This window comes from Neopelma chrysocephalum, unplaced genomic scaffold (assembly GCF_003984885.1).
Source record: "Neopelma chrysocephalum unplaced genomic scaffold, ASM398488v2 Primary Assembly neopelma1_23b, whole genome shotgun sequence".
Lineage (NCBI taxonomy): Eukaryota > Metazoa > Chordata > Aves > Passeriformes > Pipridae > Neopelma > Neopelma chrysocephalum.
The window spans coordinates 12,102,247-12,122,659 of NW_020897692.1; the positions used below are offsets into that span (position 1 = coordinate 12,102,247).

General features: G+C 36.9%; 1 protein-coding gene across 2 annotated transcripts; it reads right to left on the reverse strand.

Annotated features, from left to right (window-relative positions):
* Positions 1-165: 165 nt before the first annotated feature.
* Positions 166-20,271, reverse strand: DDX43 (DEAD-box helicase 43). Of its 2 annotated transcripts, XM_027697298.1 has the most exons (16): positions 19,916-20,271; positions 19,321-19,376; positions 18,812-18,941; positions 17,374-17,481; positions 16,761-16,842; positions 14,970-15,126; positions 14,765-14,883; positions 14,384-14,494; positions 12,743-12,884; positions 9,143-9,243; positions 8,282-8,369; positions 6,623-6,750; positions 5,929-6,038; positions 5,088-5,226; positions 4,247-4,334; positions 166-898 (listed from the first exon to the last, which is right to left on the reverse strand). In XM_027697298.1, exons 1-16 carry the CDS (start codon positions 20,250-20,252, stop codon positions 797-799), a joined length of 1,998 nt encoding a protein of 665 aa, XP_027553099.1. In that variant the 5' UTR covers positions 20,253-20,271; the 3' UTR covers positions 166-796. The 2 variants fall into 2 exon arrangements, with proteins under 2 accessions (XP_027553099.1, XP_027553109.1); XM_027697308.1 differs by lacking the exons at positions 14,765-14,883; positions 14,970-15,126.
* Between the last annotated feature and the right edge of the window lie 142 nt (positions 20,272-20,413).

The window sequence follows — 20,413 nt, forward strand, 5'->3', positions numbered from 1 at the left end:
TTTATTAATTTACTCATATGACACATAAACACAAGTTCAGACCAAACATCAAATGAAGGAATAACTTCTTCCCATATAAATTCCAAAGAGAAAATATGCCCCATTATCTGTAGGAATCTGTGTGACAGAAACTGACACCCAAATGTAAAATGTGAATCAACTTTATCTGAAGGAAATAAAAGCTGACCTTCAAGTGTATTTGTTGCTCCATGACTTTGTTAACATTGCTCTAGTAAACTCTAGTTTTCTTTAAGCTAGAATATTACATCCATGAAAATAAGAGTAGAAGCTGTTTGCTTCCCAGTTAACCACAGACATGGACTTTTGTCATGCTCTCCTCCATCAGAAGAAAATGCAGACCTCTAAAAAAAACCTTGAAAGTCTTAACAAAAATGACTTTTAATCTTAAGTTTCAAACAAAACTTGCTTCAGCAAACATAAGTTACTACAAAGAGAGCAGTTTTCAAATAACTAAGTTTTCCTTAGAAATACTTCTTTGTGCCAGTGGCAGATGCAGCATATCAAGGCAAAGGTACAGTATTTTGAAGCTACATTGACAAACATTGCTTACAATGCTAATTCAGTTCTCTGAAAATAAAAGAAAAAATTATCTTTTACATTCTTATATATCAATACTGCATTTAACTAAACCCTCCTCAAAACTAAATTAAATGGTTTATTTAAATGGGACAGGTACAGAAAACAACCAAATGAGAAATGAAACTTATAAATTCAAGCCCATAGATGCTAACACTAACTATAATAACTTTGTTTCAGTAGCTTCAAGGGATTAGAGTTATTTTGAGAGCTTTCTCCAAGGTCTTTGTATATCTTTTTCTTTTCTGGCTTGAAATTCTTTGTACCTTTCTGCCATTGCAATAAGCTCGTCAGGAACTACCTGATAAGAAAGCAGCAGAAAAACAAGGTCAGTTTTAAATAAAGCTAAAATTTTAGACTCTGCTTTATAAAAATACTATTGATTACTTATCTGGCTTCTGTCACTTTGCAGATTCTTTTCTGTAGAGATGCATAGAGAAATCTTTTTACATAAAATTGTACTGAAATATACTGAAAAATCATAGTGTCTCTGGATTTTCAATTTCATATCTCTGCTTGTATGACCATATCTGATGACAACATATAACCAGCTAATTACAACACTGCATTTCAGGGAGAAGTTTATCTTTCAGTGATAATGAACAGCTGGTAAAAACATTCAGTGTCACTAAAAGGTGATACCATACTATATACATCTATTTGAATGTTGATATTAAATTCTTTATGGAAGTTTTAAAAGACTCTAAAGAGAAACTTTGGGACTTCAAAGTGTTGCCATAGGAACAGTTCTCATGTGCATATAACAAAGCTAAAAGACAAGAAAAGAAGGAGAAAGCGGTCAGTTCTCCCACCACTGGGAGGTCTCAAGAGCACCTTAGTAAGATCCACAGTGCTTTTTGGCGTGTTTGTAATTATATGGAAAAGAAGGTGAATAGTATCATCAACACACTGTCACCTCAGAGTTACTCACATTCATAAGGACTAAAGCCTGGTGTGAAAGATTATAAACAGACTTATTAGGCTGAGTGACAGTGACCACTGAATGAAAAAACCCATAGACCATTTTTTGCTCATGGGAACAAAGGCAGTGTCCAACAAGCCTCCTAAAATCAGGTCAGGCTCAATGCTGACATTAATGCGATGTGTACTGCAAGAAGCATTATGGGTGACTGTAATGTCAAGAGAGGTCTTGGATCATGAACCTATCAAAGCCAGTCTGCTTCAACAATCTGTGACAGCATGTAGCCGTGCAGCAGGTAGAACTCGCCCAGCCCAGAATCAGTGTCCTCATCAGAGCAATGTGCAGCGTGTGAACGTGGTATTAGTGTGAGTGCTCAGTCTGTGTGATTTGTCCCTCTACCAGTGGCACAAATACAGTGCAAACAGTATAGTGCAAACAAATGTCAATACTTTTTACGTCTTCCTAAAAATGCCTAGACCTGGTGATGCTTGGACAGGAAGAAAATGCAGCCAGGACAAAGGGTCTGATGGAGCAGGAAGGTATATTCCTCTAGTTCCCATTTCTTTTGTCAGGCCTTATAATTCAGCAATGCTTGCCATTTGCTATCAGCAACTTTTTCTTGATCTGGCATGAGGGACAGCTCGCTAGTATTTTATGTGGTGAATTGCTCTTACTGGTAGACAGCTGCCCTGGCTGTCAGGAGTCTACAGAACATGATGCCTCTGGAACAGTCTATTCTGCCTAAGTTTTAGAACATTATGTAAAAAGTGAAAAATGATGCACCTCCAGCTGAAAGTCACTACAGACTTCTATCACTGGAGATAGAAGTAATGAGACAAAGTTAGTTTTCAGTTGAAACACTGAATGATTTTCTTCCACAGTATCAGATCCTCTCCTACAGCTTGAAGTGTAATTTATTCCAACTAAAATTGCAACAATTTCTTCCAAGAGTGGCTTTCGAGCAGGCAAGGGTGGGAAGAAGCAAGGATATGGGAACATAAAAATCTCAGTGAGGTAATATCCAGCATCTAGTGGTTTGTTGGAACTTTTACATGGACAATCTGTGTATCTGGTAAACATATATAAGTCAGACAGGGTAGTAAAAGTGATAAAACAGAAAAGCATAAAGATTCCATAATTTATATGGAACACTTTTCTTGTATTACAGAGATTACTATTTTTCCACCTGTTTCCCTAATAAATCTGTCCATGCTTCCTAATAAGCTTTTATATATAAAAGATCCCTGTAGCATGATAGAGATACCTTTTTGTTGTACCTGTTTTTCTTTACATATTCTGTATATTAAAAATCATGGAGAACATCTGGCTAACAAATGCAGTTTATCTCTTTTGAAATTGAAGGATTCTGAACCTTCAGAGCATGTTTTCAGTTGCTCTTCTTCCCTTTTACATGACGCTTTAAGACTGAAATAATGGTATTTTTATTGTCACGAGAAAAAAACAAAAAACAAACAACCATCTTGTCTGTATGGATACTTCCCTAGCAGATGAAAATAAGTTTGAGAATAATGCTGTGACTAAAAGTAACCCTTGAAAGCAAGGATTCAGAGATCCTCTTTTCTCCTCTGAACTTAGAGACTGTTCCCAGTTGAATTATCACACATCAAAAAAAAAAAACCCAAAAACCAGTTTGGGAACTTCAGTCTGCAGCTGGAGTCAAAGCTTGGAAGGTAATGGTTGACGCAGAATACAAAACAAGGCACCTCTAATTTTCATTTAAGTAGCTTCAAAGCATCATTACTGGTTTCAACTCTTATATTTTCTGAATAAAAATAAAACGAAACCTAAAAAAACCCCATCTCAACCATAAATCTCAAATCTGCAACTTTAGAAATTATTAGGTGACAACTGTTATTTTTTTTTCCTTTTCCTCCCTCAAAAGCATCTTACTAGGTTTGCAATAAAGTGACATAACATCTTTCGAAGAAGAGCTGTAAACCAGAAGATTCAGGTGAAGCTCTAACTCAGGCTTTAAAGTTTGAGTAAGAGTGTCCACAGTAACACCACAAGTTCCAGGTAAAAGCCATTTAGTTTGTACTAATGCTCCCATCTGTCCAAACAAAAACAAACAAACAAGCAAAATTTCAACTCAATACAGGGCATGAACTGGGGATTTACTATAAACCAGGCAAAATACTGTTTCTTGTTACAGCAAGAAACAGCAGCACAATTGTCTCTGGTTTCTCAGATATGGTGTCAAGAAAAAAATACATTTCCTTAAAGAAAGAAATCACATTCCAGTCCTATTTCCCATACTATTTACAAGCATCAGTAAAAAAGACAGCTTGGAAAAGTACATGCAGGTACCAGAACTGTCAGATATAATAAACATATAGATAGTTGAGCTTCTTCTGATATAAATATTGTTAATATTTACACTGTTAAACAAGAACATTGGTACATGCATCCAGAAGTGAAATACAAATGGAATAAAACAGACTCTATTATTCTTCTGTAGACCTCAATGTGTGCCTATGTTAGTTAGTTTTTCTTTGGACATGGAAGGCTTTGCTTAAAGTTCACAGTTCTTTTCTGGGAATCATCTGTAAGGTAAAATACTTCTAAGGCTATCCAGGACAAGAGAGACCCATTTTTTTCCCCGAGACACCACAATCATTCACCAAGAAAGGTCTAAATAGGCTTCATGACCTGCTTCAGGTGTTAACCTAGAACTACTGTAAATCTTAGCCAGTAATATATTCTTACTTGGTTTGTTCTTTCCAGAATTTCAATCAGATCAGAAGCAAACTTCCAATCATTCTTCGTGACCAGCGTTACTGCCTCCCCAGTGCGTCTAGACAAGGAATGAAGTAACTGTTGATCTTCAAAACAACTGTTGTCAGGTTTTTTCTACTGACCTATGCAGTAATAAACTGTACTACAGGCAATATTACTGAGCTGGTAGATAAAAGTGGCTTGAATATTTACTATGCACATGACAGAGACCAACTTTTCATGAAGGTCAGAATACAGCAATTCTCCTGAAATGGAGCAAAGGCACAACTAATTCAGACTTTTAGATAATGAACCCAGCATAAAGACAACGTATTTAAGTATGAAGAGAGACACATTCATATCATGATTAAAATAAACACATTCATGAGAAAAATCACACTTGTACCAACCTAGAAATGCAGCATCCAAAAGTGCTAAAACCAAACTACACCACCATGATAGACTGAAGACTTTGAATTTATAGATGTTTTTCCCCTAATATGCTGAAACAACTTAGCGGCTCATGAAGAGATAAAACAAAGAACCAACGTTTCAGAATGTCTATGCAGACATTGTTTTGAATTGTAATTCCTCCTCACATTTAAATCACCTTTCAAACACCATTCAATAAGAGAAAAATTTAAAACGTAGTTCAGTTAAATTAAAGGTAAACAATTTGAAAAGAAAGTATGTTTCTAAACCATCTTTGATAGACTGAAGTCTTTACTTCCCCACCCCACATCACTTGTACCTCTAGAATTTGACAAGAATGCAGTGCATAAAACATAGCAAAACATTGATAACACATTACTACTTTCTGGTAAACACTTACCCTGCTCTTCCAGTACGACCTACTCTGTGAACATATTCTTCAATGTTGCGAGGGAAATCGAAGTTAAAAACATGAGTAATATCATGCACATCAAGGCCACGGGACGCTAAGTCAGTAGCTACCAATATTTTAACTTTGCCTAAAATAAGTAAAACAGAAAAAGAATGGGAATTTATGGAATAAACAGAAAACACAATCCAGCCTATTGCTTTTAATGCACTTATTATTCTTAACACATAAAGGAAAAATATGGTCATTGCACGTCACACTGAGCTAGCTCTCAAGGTGGTAAGTAAGCACTCAGAATGTCATTTTACTATTATTTGCATTTCACAAGTAGAACAGCAGGGTGCAAGAAGCATGCCTTGTTATATGATATAGAAGAGTCTGTGAAAAGAACAGAAACTTCAACCACCATACTCTCAACTAACACTCTTGTCACAGAACTAGTCTTTTATTAGCAAGTGTTCACGTAACCCCAAAGTATAACCCTACTGACATAATCTGGAGCAGAACTGTTTCACTGAAAGCACCCTCATCTGACACTTAAATTTACCATTCTGTAGACTAACACAATACTGACTTTTCCAGAGATGTCAATAACAAAACAAACCTTAATTATAAATTATTAAACTCTTAGACATTCCAAATTTTATTGAAGAGCAATCTCTTTGTTTTCTGCTTTTTTGTTTGTCAAATTAATACACATAATTCAGAGCTCTTTAACATTTTAATTTCTATGGTACTAAAGAGACACAGCAGTTTACAAATAGACAAGTATCTGAACACAACAACCTTCAAAAGCCTGCCTAAACAAACCAGTACTTCAGTACAAACTCACCTTTCTTGAAGTCATCTAAAGCCTGTTCTCGATCACACTGTTCCCTGTTACCATGAAGTGACTGTACTGGAATTCCTTGGATACCAAAGTCGCTTGCTAAGTCATCAGCTCTAGGATGAAATAAAGCAATGGTTCTTAAAAAAAAAAAAAAGAAAATAGTGCAGTATCTAGATTTAGATCAAAAAGATAACGTGACAACAAAAGCTAACCGTGTGCCTAAGGACAAAACCATACCTAGGTCAGCTGACATTTATTGTAAAACAGTATGAAAGCAAGACTATTCCCCACAGAAATGGTTACCCCTATTTATATATAAAAGAAATATTAGATTATTTTTCCATTGTTCACTCAAAAAGTTCAGGTATGGTACAATTACCCCCCCCTCACCAATCAGGTCTTGTATGCATCAGCTGCGTATGAAAGTAAACAGGACATTGCATTCATGTATCCCAAAGAATCTTAACTTATAACTTTAACTATGTGAAACTGAGACTTGCCACCACCACTAATGATGTTAAAAACGATACAGTCAGCATGAAGGAATAAATAAATAAAAATAGTATTACTACCAGCACATTGTGGACAAGAGCTCCTACACTTGGTAATTATTATGTGAACTAAGAAACTCCTAAGTATTTTTGTTAGGGAAAAATAAAAAACAGAACAGATGTGATACTGGGAAGTGATTACATACGTAAGCTTTTTTCCCACAAAAATGATGACCTTATCTTTTGGCTTCATAGACTCAATGAAGCCATGCATGAAAGCTCTCTTTTCCTCCTCAGCGATAATGACAACTCTTTGTTCTACTGTATTTACTGCCTGTCAAACAGTAAAAAGGTATGTTAAGTAGGAACAGATTAGAACAATATTTTTTCTGTTAATTCCCATATTACGAAACTAATAATAAGAGACCATGAAAAACTATTTTAAACACAAAGTATGTATCAGTTTGGAGTTCAAACAATGGAGATTTTTGGTCTCCTAGTTGCTTTAGGAAAATATTAAAATTTATCTTTAAGCAATTTGTCAAACCATGTAGAAGAGATTTAAAGGGTACAGATTAGTGAGGTGAAATAAATAATTCTAGTAGTAGTGAAAATCAGATTGAAGCTCTTTAATTTGAGTATATTTTATGTTTATCCAAAGCAAGTCAGAACAACATCAGTCTTACCTGAAACTACAAGCCTTTTGAAGAAGATTCTGTAAATCTATCTGAAATTATTAGTTCTAATTATTCCAACAATAGTTCATTAATAAAATCTTTACTCCATGATATCTGAAGGTTACCACAGAATGTCTAAGCTATACCACACGAGTAGTATAAAGGTGTAGACATTCTCACAGCATAGTATCATGTTCTTGTGGCAAGAGCTGAAAAATCAGTCAAGTACACCAAGATTCTCTTTCCGCATTGGAACTCTTCCCCCCCGGATATCACCTCTTCAATTAAGAGAAGCCCCCATAAAAGGAGATGAATGAATTAGATAAGAGAGCTACAACAGCAGTTGATGTCTTTCAAATTTCTGTCTTCTGTCTTTGACAAAGATATGCCATTTGATAAAAGTGTAGTTCTGAACGGAATGGATGAAAAGCACATTTTCCCTCCATTTCTACCTAAATGTGTACTGGATACTAAGTTCCCTCATTTGCCATCACTAAAAAAAGCGAAACTGAAAAGGAAAACTTCCTAAGATCTTGGGAGAACTACTGTTTCTGTAAATTCTGCTGGTACTGAAGCCAACTACACGTAGCTGCACAACAATGACAAGTATGCAACTACACCCACATTTTAGAAGTTTTGGACTTTAAAGACAGTTCTTACTCCAACACATACTTCCCGCTCCAGACAAGTGCCCTCCAGGAGTTTGGTATAGAGCTCCCACTCCCTTTGGGAAAGAAAGAGTTAGGAAACACAGGTTCAGATGAGGACCTGTATGCATTAGAAGGAAGGCCTTCAGAAGGAAAACTAAGTAAGGTACAAGAACTTGATGAACAGAACTGAAGGCTGCAAAAGTAAGGGTTCATGCAAGAACACTTGGTAAAGAAAAGTACAACAAACATTCAATGTGATTGATACTTGTTGCTTGTCATGTCTTCTACTGAAGAGCTAAGACTTCAAGATGTTGTTACAGAAACATAAAGAACAAAGTTCTTTTATACTTCTTAAATATTTAGTTGTTTCTAAACTTTTAATGAAACTTTAAAACAGATAGTATGGAACTCCTTCTTGAAAGTTCAGATTGATTTTAAAAGTTACATGCATTTACTTACACATAGTTACAAGCAAAAATTTTCCTGGTTTAACTGTAGGTTTACAAAAGCAAGGAAAAAACCCAACAGGACAACTTACTGCTAAGTCAAGAGTGCCAACATATACAATCATGGGATTTTTCAAGTAGGATTTTGCTAGGCGACGAACACCATCAGGCCAAGTAGCACTAAACAGGAAGTGAAGAGGAAAACAGACATGAGAATAGTGTGCAAAATCTTCTCCAATTCATTAGTTTCACCAATTTCTTTCTTTTCTTTCTCATACATCAGTGAAACACTTAGCTCACCATTGTAATTGCATGCCTTACATAATATTTAGAACTAATCTTAAGCTAATAGTAAACAGCACTCAAGCTTGAAAGACAACTTTTTTGGTTAAAGGTACACATAACAGTTATGGAGCCTTTCTAATGAAGCCTAAAGTGAGTTTAGTAGTTCAACAACACCTAACAAGCAAGTTTCTAGTCAGTTTTCTCTCTAAAACCATAGCTCCAATGCAAAATACAGTAACAAAAATTATTTTTGGGATATTCTATTGTTAAATTCCCAAAAGCTGCATAACTTCAAAATTAATCCAAGTACAGACTAGCACAGACACTGATCAGAAGGTCAGGAAACACATTTGGTCCCAGATGGAGAAGTGGAAGCTGGCACTTCAAACTGATATGGCAAATTCTAGCATTCCCAGGATACCTTCCTTTTTGGGAGACTTGATAGTCTTTACAGTTGAAGAAGATTTATTTCTGATGTAAAACATCAGAAAAGGCAGTATAAAATGAAAAAAAAAAATCATGAAATGACTCATTAGGACTGACTAGACAGAATTAGAAAGCAAACTAGTAAAAGTTTTAATGAACTGACACCTTTGTTTTGAAATTAACTTTTTCAATAACCTTATGTTTACAGTGTTTAAGTACTGAGCACTATTATGTTTAGATACCTCGTCATAACAGTTTGTCTGTCAGGCCGCACATCTATTAGGATCTTCATTATCTGAGGTTCAAATCCCATGTCCAACATTCTGTCAGCCTCATCTAAAACCTGCTCAGAAACAAGGTGATTTATTCTGTCTGGTTCTTTAGATAAGGTTTTCAGCAAGACATTACACAGCAGACAATTTTAATGGTAACAGTTTTAATTGCAGAATCCACTCAATAACTTACGGCAAAACCTGTTCAACTTCTGTTTTACCTCTTCAATTTCTTTGACACTTTTTCTTTGAGTAATACAAATGAAAAACGAAATCCACAGCACCTTTAAGAGCACAAACTCAATGAAGATAAAACAATCATTTCTTTTAACAGAAATTTGCTGGATGCCTAAAACTAAGCACAGAATTAAAAAACCCAACAAAAGTCATAACTAACCAAACCCAGAGGGGGACAACCCTCACTATACACTTTCGATAAGAAAGTTTTGGTAATTTAAAGGGGAAATCTCATTTCTACCTCATCAGAGATCTCATATAGGATCAAAATATGTTATCAATCTAGTTCCTCATTAGAAGTAGGAAAAAAGCCAGAGCATACATTCTGGCTCACACTAGGACAACACTCTGCAGAACTCCCAGAGCTCAAGCTTCTTTCATCTGGTAGAAAAAACAAGAAAAGAACAAGTGAGCTGGAGGACTGAGTACAACTATTTGGAACTAATCTTTTTTCTAGTATACAAGCATCCTTGTGAATTATTTCAGTTTCATACAAAGGAAGAAGACTAGCATCTAAGACTCATTTATCTCCTTTGATTTACACAAACTCTAGTTGAAAATTAAAGTTATATGAATTGTGCTTTTAAGTATTGACATTTTCTAGTCACTTATGTGGAAATAGAAGACTTTGATGATAATCCCTTTCTACTCTCCCAATTTTGCTGTTCCATTATTTTCTGATATTTTTTATATAAAAGGTTTTTAGTACATTATTTATGTTGATCTCTGAAATAATAACAAATCATCAACTGAGAGACAGGAGACAAGAATTCTATTTCTTGATTTAATTCTCTTTACTTTCAGAGGGTTCATAGAGATTTCATTAACCACATGGATTCCAATACAATGGCAAGGCTGAAACATCACTAATTTTATATACGGAGTTGGCTACATTGCCCTTTACAGCAGTAGAAGCCTTCTGTGCCATTAAGCACACTGGTACTTCACTGGAAAGGGAAAAGAAAGCACCTAAGTATGTCTATTAGATGGATCAGAGTAGCTGAAGTTTACTTTCCTTATTTCAGATAGCTGTCTAATAAAGATAAAAGGCTGTAATAGATAAGTAGTTAGTAGCACTAACTTTTTCAAATGTCTCATAGCCAGGTTCTGTTTTACAAGCTGGATGTCCCCCAAATAACACAATCTTAGGTTTCTTGTTATCTACACTATTTACTTGTTAATACTGTTCATTTCAGTTCTATTTCTTGGTAAGAAATTCTTACAAGCCAGTTCTTCTGTGAAAATTATTTTCTTTCCTCTGTTTTCAATTAAGTTTTTGGTAAGTTTTACATTTTTTTTTGTATTTGAAGAATAAAAGGACTACTCCAAGCTACCTTCTATATCCTACTTCGTGAATTATATATATTTTTATTATACTCTTTCTCCCAAATGCTTCCCAATTATTCAAGCACAATTCCAATTTCCTTACTTCTGCTTTATGAGACTAAGTTCCTAAGAAATAAGCACTCAGACTACTGATGAATGAATACTGATTTACATTGAACACAGCAAAACACAAAGCAATCTTCAAGGGACATGTATCGTAAACAATCAAAAGGCTGCTGTTTATGACAGGCTGCTGTTTTTCATGATTTCAGAAGTAAGACTGGGAAATTCTATTTTGAATAAATGGCTTCCTAAAAATCTGAATCAAGACTGCAATCAACCTGATGGTTCTGTCAGGCAAGAAGAGAACTTCCTACCTCCAATTCAGCTTGTATACAGTGTCTACTTAGACACAATTAACAGAGTTTTTTTTTTTTTGTTTTTGTGAGGGTTTTTTTTGGTGGGGCTTCTTTTGTTTGGTTGCTTTTTCTTTAACAAGTAAATGTATCCCAGTATTTGATCTTGGAAGTCCTTTGGGAAGCAATTGTATCATACTAGCAAGTAATACTCAGTGCACTTCACAAGCCTCATCTTTAAATGAAAACTGTAAATGAAGCTCTTCAATGAAGAATGTTCATCCAAGCTGTTAAAGTTGAAATCTAATGCCCCTTTGTTTTCTCTGAAATAAGGCTGCAAGATTAAATTATATGTTGGCTGAAAACTGACAATGAAGCTCTGCAAACAGAAATTATCTTATATATTAAACAGTACAAGAAGCTACAAGGAAAAACATGGTAACATTAAAAAAGACAGAATTTTGGATGTCAAACTTTTCACATGATACCTAAAGAAGTACAGCATTTCCATAAAGTCTGAGGCATGAGACATTAACCACAACGTATAACAAGGTCCTTGCATCGGTTTCAATCTTCTGAAAATGTTTAACTGCTCGTGGTACAACAAGAAATGTCTTTCCTCCTGCTTCACATCATCGTATTTTTCAATTTGATAGTTAATTCTTTTTAGCTATATCATACTACAGCATATCCTGCACATACTGAGTCATCTCATTTTGGTTCATTACACATTACTTTACAAAGCAGTGTGTGCTTGTAGTACGACCATACTTCACTTTGGCAAAAAGATTATTAATGATCCTATAGTTCTCAGGTTTTCAGGTCTATTTTCCTCCTGCTCAGCATTTACATGTTACTCTTCCACAAGAGGCTACTGACTTATCTTCCAACAATAATAATTTTTTCCAGATGGCCAAATTTCTAATAATGCTATACCACTGCTGGCCTTGCCAGTAAGCTCACGACTATTACCTAGAATTGGTGATAACTTGCTACAGCATAGTAGTATTTACTCTCAGAGGGGAGTGGACAGAAAGCAGGGCCAAATTGTCAAAAAAGGCAACAACTCACCAGTTAAACAGAGAAGTTAAAAATAATTTGAATAAATTGAAGTATTTTACAAATAGCAATGGTTTTATGTGTCCAGTACAGCAAAAGGCAAGAAAGAAATGAAGACATACGGATTCATACATGTTTACACAGCTATTTTTCCACTGTGATCAAAAGAAAGCCAGTCCCCTGACATTTAAAGATCTGTGTGTGATTCTGTTGTTTACTGCAGAAGTTCTAATAAGAACCTGAGTCACGGTTAACCTTTAAAAAGAAAAGGAAAAGACAACTTTGGAAAGGCATTTCATCCATTAGTAAATCCTGACAAAACAAACTTTAGAACACCAAACATTACTGAAATAACAATTTAGCATGTTTAAAATGCGTACTGTACTAGAAGGCTATTTTGTGTTTTCTAGAGAATATTCCACACCTGCAATGCAATTATGGTTAAGTATGAATCACTCCTCTGGCACCAATGTCAGTGTTAAGTTCTAATTAAGACTTTAGAACTTTAAAGAAAACTCCATTAAAGCTTAAGTTCAAATTGAGTCGACCAGTTTCCAACTGGTGCATTACTCATTCCATATCAGCTACTTGCCAAGTATGTTATGCTCTTCAAATTTATGAAGTTGTTCATTTGAAGATCATTCAGTCTGCCTGGAGTAGCAATAACAATATCCACACCTTTGGTAACCACATCTATCTGTCCTTTTCGGTCCCCACCGCCATATATGCAAATACTGTAAAATAAAATGTTTTAGAAGTAATTTATTAAGTCTCAACTAAAATCAATACTTTTCAAATAAATGCCAACATATTGCTTCATTTTAAAAAGTATTACCTGGTTCTAACCACAGGAAGGAATACAGTAAGTGTGACTGACAGTCTCACAATAATTAATGAAATTAGCACTGAATGACACTCCCTCAACAGTTCACCAATACTTTTCTACTGAAACTGCAGTGAAAATAATCATTAAAGGAATGAAGATAGCTATTAAGCTTGAGTATGTTTTGGGTTGTTGTGAGATACTGGATCCAAATCTCACTGAATTATTGATATGGGTCGGAACCAACTCACTGTGTGTGTCGGGAAGGACTGCGCCTAGACCTGCAGGTACATGGTAAGGTCTGCCTTATCTCTTAAGGCCTTCGGAGAGCACATAGCTTGCAGCTAAGAGGGCTGGGTGCCTGAGAGCACATGGCAGAGCTGAAGGCTTTGTAGCCGGGCTGTCAGTCAAGGCAGACCTGGCTGGTAGCCCACCCACAGCACAGCCCTGCACCCTGTGACTGGCTACAGCACTACTCACTCTGGCCTGAAGGCACTGACTGGATATCCTGCCTGGGAGGGAAAACTGAACTCTATAAATAGTCCATGTGTGCTCTCTCTCTCTCTCTTTACTCCTGCAGCCTGCACCATGTGAATCATTGAATCTTGTCAGTAACCATTTTTCCTTTCCTCTCTCCTTCTCTCTTTCTTTACCCTTTTAATCTGTTTTCTTCTTTTACTCTTTTCCTTCTCTTGTGGGTAACTTAAAACCAATGAATTGTGTTTTACTAAAACACAATGGTATATTGATTGTTTGCAGTGGGTGTTTTCTGTGAACTGAGTTTTTGTGGTGGGTGTTTTAGTAAAATGGTTGTATTTTACTCCCCGGAAAAACTTTTGCCAAAATACCTTATTTTTCTCACTAAATTAAAAGAATTTCTCTTAGAGAACAGCGTGACTCTTTCTCCAGATGCGAATTCGAGGTTAAAATGAACCAGAAGGCTTTTAAAAAGTCTCAAACAAAATGTAACTGTGCTGGGCAGCTTATGGCTTAAAATCTGGAGTGTAACAGTTGTTCTGAAAATATTTACACAAAAACCAGAAGGTAGCCAGCAGAACTCATGGCTAGAACTTGTTATTCCCCTTTATCCAGTACTTGTGACATCACACTTCAAGCACAATATCCAGTTTTAGTACCCCCTGCCTCTATTACAAGACAAGCATATTCATTCTGGAACAAGTCCAGCAGGCAGCTACCAAGATGGTCAAGAAGATGTACATGACATGACATGGAATGCATGACATGAGAAACTGGTAACCAGGCTTGTTCATCCTGAAGAGAAGGATCAGGGAGATCTTAGTGCTGTCTACAATGCAATTATTTTACTAAGTGAATTAAGTTACAAGTGCTAGGACAAAAAAAAAAAATTACAAAAAAACCACTTAACAAGCAAGTGAGAAACAAGCTTACCTTTTAATTCCTTTGTATGCATACTTCAAACACTCTGCCTCCACTTGAAGTGCCAGTTCTCGAGTGGGAGCAAGGACTAACATTCCTGGACCCTCACGCTGATCTCTGCATCTATAAACAAAGCACATATAGAATGTGGACATATAAGGATAGGCAAAGTCCATCACATCTGACATCAAACATTTATATACTGACCAAAACTTCCTCAGTACACTGCTGCTAGCACAACCTATGGTGACAAATTTGAGACTTATTCCACCAGGTTTATATTTTTTTCCAATTTATTATTTTTATTTCTTTACTAGAAAATCATCACATAGGAGGTGGGTGTGGGGAGAAGTATACGCAGCTAAACAAGTCAGACATTTGAGCAGTCCTTACATTGGTTGTGAAGTCAAGTGAATGAATCCAGGCATTAGGTATGCTAATGTCTTCCCAGTACCAGTCTGTGCTATACCAATAAGATCAATTCCTTGGAGTATGATCGGCCATGCCTGTGACTAACATAAAATAAAAAAATACTCAAATGTTCTTTTTACTTTTCTCTTAAGCTTCAGTTGAAAAGTCATCAAAATTGAAGACATACCTGAATTGGTGTAGGCTTTTGAAAACCAACTTTTCTTATATTAGTCATAATATCAGGATAGTGCTCAAATACATCTTCAAATTTACAAACAGGATTGGGAATGCAGCGTTTTTCACCTTCTTTTAAGTCATCACAAGTTATATTATTATTTTCTTTTCTGTATAGAATTAAAGCAGTGCAATTTCTTTAAAGTCTCATAATCTGAAAAAGTAGAGCTAACACAAAAGACTGCCCTTCTTAACATTTTTTAAATTCCTGGAAAAACAAAAAACCAATTTTAGGCTCTTGAATGGGTGAATTATTCTTCTAATTCTTAAGAAAGTCTTACTATACAAACAATTCTCCTGGAGGCATCAATTACCACTCTTTCTTAAGAATGACTAATTTGAAATTACATATGGCTATTAACATGAACTGTAGTCCTGGCATATCAGACTACAATTATACTCTATTACAAATTAAGTAACTGTGATGAGTTTTTAAACCTAAAGACAACCCAGAACTCAGAGGAATGGATCGGCCTTCTTAGTCAGAATCCTATATTCTGACAAAAACCTTCCCCAAATATTTGCAGAGCAGCTCCCTGGATACTCTGCAGAATATAAACAGAACAATTTAGGAAAAAAGTGATCAGCAAGACAAGCTCAAAAAAAACTCCAAAACAACCAACCACCCCAAACCAAACCAAACCCAAAGCACAAAACAAATAAAAAACTACATTTAAAACTGATCTTCCCAGGCTCCCCCCAATTAAGAGATATTAATATGCATAAACATATTAATGTCAGTCCTGTACTCTTCTGCAGACTCCATTCAGTAAAAAGTTTTTTCTTCAAGTGGGGTGTAACCAAGGAAAAGAATGGGCAATTCAACTTCCCCTCATGATTATGGAATTAGTTTTTTTCAATTAATGTCTTTTTTTCTTTAAAGCAAACAGATTGGATGAAACAGAAAAAATATTCCTTTAGCAGACAAGTGCTATTCCTCAATATATGTTCTGAACCTATGGAACAATGTTCTTTAATTCTGACTAGCTCTAACAATAACACATACATATACTTTAAGCGTCAGTTCCACGCTTTGCTCCCTGTGGCAGTTTCTCTGGTATGCAAGAAAACAAAAAAGACACCTTGCAAAAAGGAAAGTAGTAAAAAGCTAACACTTTGATAATGTTCACCAACTTCATTAGAACTACTGAAAAGGGCTGAAACTATTACCAAGGCCTGAACTGAATCACTTGAAACAGATCATCCGTTTTCCTTGCAAAGTAGTGATGGAGATTGTTGGATCAAAGCGAATGGATACAGTTAACTGAAACATGTACTAACCAGGATGTACTTGTAAAGACAAGATAGAAAGAAAGGAAGACAACATTAATAGAAGTTGGAATTTTGTTTTGAAGATGGTGTTTGACTAAAATACATCTGGTAAAAATGGTAGCCAAGAGGTATTAAACATGGGAATAATCCTATTTGGAAAGACCTAGAAAATATGAACATGCTGTCTCCATGAGAGGCAAAGAAACAGCCAAAAGCCAAGAGAAGTGTCTTGAGATTTTTCTGTTCTGAAATTTAACTAGATCAAACACTTTTAGAGAAGCAGATAATACCTAATTTTCCAAGCAACTAATAGTAACTCATCTGCTAGTTATTGTTTCATTCCAAGAAAGAGTTCCTAAGAAGATCCCAACATTAATGCTTCTGCCTTGGCATTTCATCTCCTGCTTTCTAGGCTTTATACATTAAAAGCAATTTTTGCCAAGCAGATGGTTCCCTAAAGGGATGATCTTACCGCCACAGTTTCACTTCTTCTTGTGACATAGATGCAGTCCTTGATGATTCTTTATAGAAGTTTTTCTCAATTGGAGGCAAGTCTTCAACAATCAGAAAAATGAACTTGAATCAGCAAGAAGTAATACAGATTCAGTGCTAAAGTTTAAGACGGAAATCCCCAAACCCCAACAGTGCCTTAAGCTAGGAGACTAGTTAAGTGATAAAGACTATTGTTGCTCATATAAAAGATGAAGGTTGAGACAAACACTTCAGTATCTGCAAAAGAGCCATCTCCACACATTTCAAGTTCTAAAATAGTTTCTACTAACACGTATAGTATAATATTTAACAATTCTCAGATTTTTTTTCTGTGGCTACATATCAAATAACATTATTTTCAAGGGGTGAAGTCAAAATGCCAACTGAGTAGCAGGTTTAAGTCTTCCATGACAATTACAGTGTTCTCCACGACCATGCTCAGAAGTGCTAAAATGATCACTTCACTGCAAATGCTTAACTAGTTTGGACAGTGAAAGATTCAGTTATCTCAAAGTAAGAATTAAAAACATGTAAGCATTCAACAGATTTATCACATAGAGACAAGTATCATACAATCAAAATTTATAACTAACCTGCCCACTTCATAGCTTCATATTTGGCTCTGTTTTCTCGAAGAGAGTCCCAGTTAATCACCGATTTCTTTGGGTTATTTTCAGGCTTGAAAACGTCTAAGATTTTTCCTGCAAAGTTAGTACCAAAATGATGCTGTTTGATGGAATCTGTTGCAGTGTGTGGGAGAAATCTCTCCCCTTATTTTCTTTTTCTATAGTAAGTCCTCATATATTTTGAATAGACATGAAATATACAACTACAAAATTCTTTCCTACGTCTCTGCCCTGAAATATTGTTCAAACCTGTACAAATTCAGTTCTGATTAAAAAAGGGAAACATTTCAACCTCTTTTGCTACTTAAATAATGTAATGACAGGTTTTGAAATGCTGCTCCTCCAGCTATAAATAAGCCTTGTTGTGCAGCAGGCTTTTGAAAAACTTGTGAATCCAGTAGCTGATATGCAGACAGAAAGCTTTAAGAGCTACAAGAGCAAAGTTTACTTCAAAAGCATCCAACACCACCACAATAAAGTGTGAGACTAGTTATATTCTGTACTTTTTCTTTGATGAGGCAAGTAAGAAAGTAAAGTTTTACACTGAAGATATAAATGGCAACACAACTATGTGGAAAATTAGTGGAAAAGCAGGAAATACAGGGAAAACACAGTCACACATACTAAGGAAGTCTTAACTATTTCTAGTCTCTTGAAACATAGTCATCCACCTTTTGAGGTACTTCTAAAAATAAAACAGAGAACTACCCCATTCCTTATTCTAATGCTGGAATACAGCCCTTGGATAACTTCTCCCTCATCAGTTCCTCAGATCAACAACTATGGATGGTGTTTGCCTGTGCAAAAATTGTTGGGAACACATACAAGACATACCAATAATATAAGCAGCATCTCAACATACAATAATTATTTATATATCCACATAACAGATAAAGTTAACACAAGAAAACCCAGTAAAGCCAGGCATGAAGTGCAACATCAAATCTTAAACATTAACTTCCCATGAAAGTAGTAAGATGTCAGCACTGCCCATGCTATGATCAGCACTTTACAGACTACCATTACAAATGTTTATTGAATTTTAATACCCCACAGATACTATATTAAAGCTTACACTAGAATCAATACAGGTATTTTGAAGGAATCAGACTGATAACTCAAGAAACCAAGTGGTATAACATTCTGCATCCATTAAAATTGTTGAAAACACACAGGAACAGATTTTCATAGAAGCCTGGCATTTGGGGTGAGGGGAAAACTGACCATAGCTGAGAAAGATGGATGTCTGGTATTTCTGTTTTAAGGAGGTATGCCACTGTCCCAGAACAAGGTAAAAGTTAATTCACTTTGTAAAATACTAATAATATAAAAACAGTCTACCAAACTACAAAATATATGGAAAGATAATCCATAGTATTTTTCCCCCCAAAACCACATTTCTTGCCTTTCTCAGTCCAACCTCTGTTGTTTTGGCCAGAACTTGTAACAGCATTGTCAATCAACATCTTGGCTTTGTTTTGCACATCAAAACTGCCGAAAATCTTTACTTCAGCTCCATAGGTTCCTCTTGTAACCTATGTTCATAAAACATTACTGAGTTTTTTTAATACTGCAAAGACTATATAAGAACATTTACTGAAACCAGTATTTTACCTTTTTTTCCCTGAAATTTAAATTCTCCTCCCAAGAAAAGGCCCCTTATTCCCTTTTCTAAAAGAAAAGGAAATAAATGCACACTTAAGGAAAAAAAAAATAATAACCTTTTCCTATTTTCACATACCATTCAAGTTGCACTCTCAATTCCACTTCCTTTTTACCAATTCTTGTAAAACAGTGGAATTATTAAGCTACTGAAACACCCTTCAGCTTCCTGCAATAACTGGTTTACACGGAAACAAAACCAAGTATGTTCCTAACAGAGCCCAGGTCTTGATGACACATAGCACATGGTACCTTTATCCTGGAACCTGAAGAATCCTCAAGTTCTTTAATTTTAGTTCCGCCCCTACCTGTTATAAAGATACACACCGGGCATTACAGAGATTTAGGACAAACTGCCAAAAACTACACATTAATTTTAAGTATTTTGGTTGTGACCAAAACCTAAGACCTTTACATGTCCATGAATCTACAGAGAAAAGAACTTTTGACATCAAACTGATGGAATATATAGGTAACTTTTTCTGTCAGTTAACCAAACACAAGGTGTTTGTGTAGGGGAAGGCTCCTCAGTTGAAGAGATGGAGCAGTTAAACTAACTCAAGAGACTGACACCCTTCCTCCATATGACCAGAGAGTGGCTTCAGCCCACTTGCAGACTGCTGGTCATGAGAAACAGACGTCAACCCAATTACTCTAGGGAGGAAAATTTTCCCTGGTGAGTGGGAGAAACCCTGCAAAAGCACCCTGCCGTGGGTGGGGCCCTTCTACGGCTGGAGCTACGGAAGGCAGGCGTGCCCTCCTTCGGGACACAGAGGCGCTCCCTCCTCCCCACTCCCTCACGGCAGCGGCCCAAGCACCCGGGCCGCAGGGGCGTACTCGTCATTACCTATGAGAGCCCCGACCAGGGCGCTGTCGAGGTGGAAGCACAGGGGCGCCTCGCTGCCCCGAGCCCGGCCGGCGGCAGCTCGGGGCCTCCATTGCCGCGCCGCACGGCCCGGGCCGCCGGAACCGTCACCACCTCGCGGCTCCCACTCCTCCCCTGCGGGGCTGATCGCGCCCCTCCCCCGCCGCCCGCCGTCCCTCCGTCCCCCGTCGCCCTCGGCGGGGGCGCGGCCCCGCGCAGGGCTGCCCGGCGGGCGGCACTGTCGGCCGGCAGCAGCGGCGGCCCGCGGCCGGCGGGGCACGGCCCGCTCCTCCTCGGGGCTCGCGTCCCAGTCGGACATGGCGACCACCCCACGCCGCTCACGCGGCGGGATTTGGCGCGCCTCAGCCTCGGGGCGCGCTGATTGGCCGGGGCGGGCCGCTAAACTGTGATTGGCTGGCTCGACGCGGGTAGGCGGGTCCCTCGACCTTTTCAGGGAGTCACAGAATCCCGGGATCAATC

Coding starts and splice junctions, on each gene's coding strand:
- DDX43 (XM_027697298.1), bottom strand. CDS start 20,252: ATGTCCGACTGGGACGCGAGCCCCGAGGAGGAGCGGGCCGTGCCCCGC. Junction 8,370..9,142: donor AGACAAACTGTTATGACGAG/GTATCTAAACAT, acceptor CTTCCTGTTTAG/TGCTACTTGGCCTGATGGTG. Junction 6,751..8,281: donor TTGGCACTCTTGACTTAGCA/GTAAGTTGTCCT, acceptor ACTGTTTGACAG/GCAGTAAATACAGTAGAACA.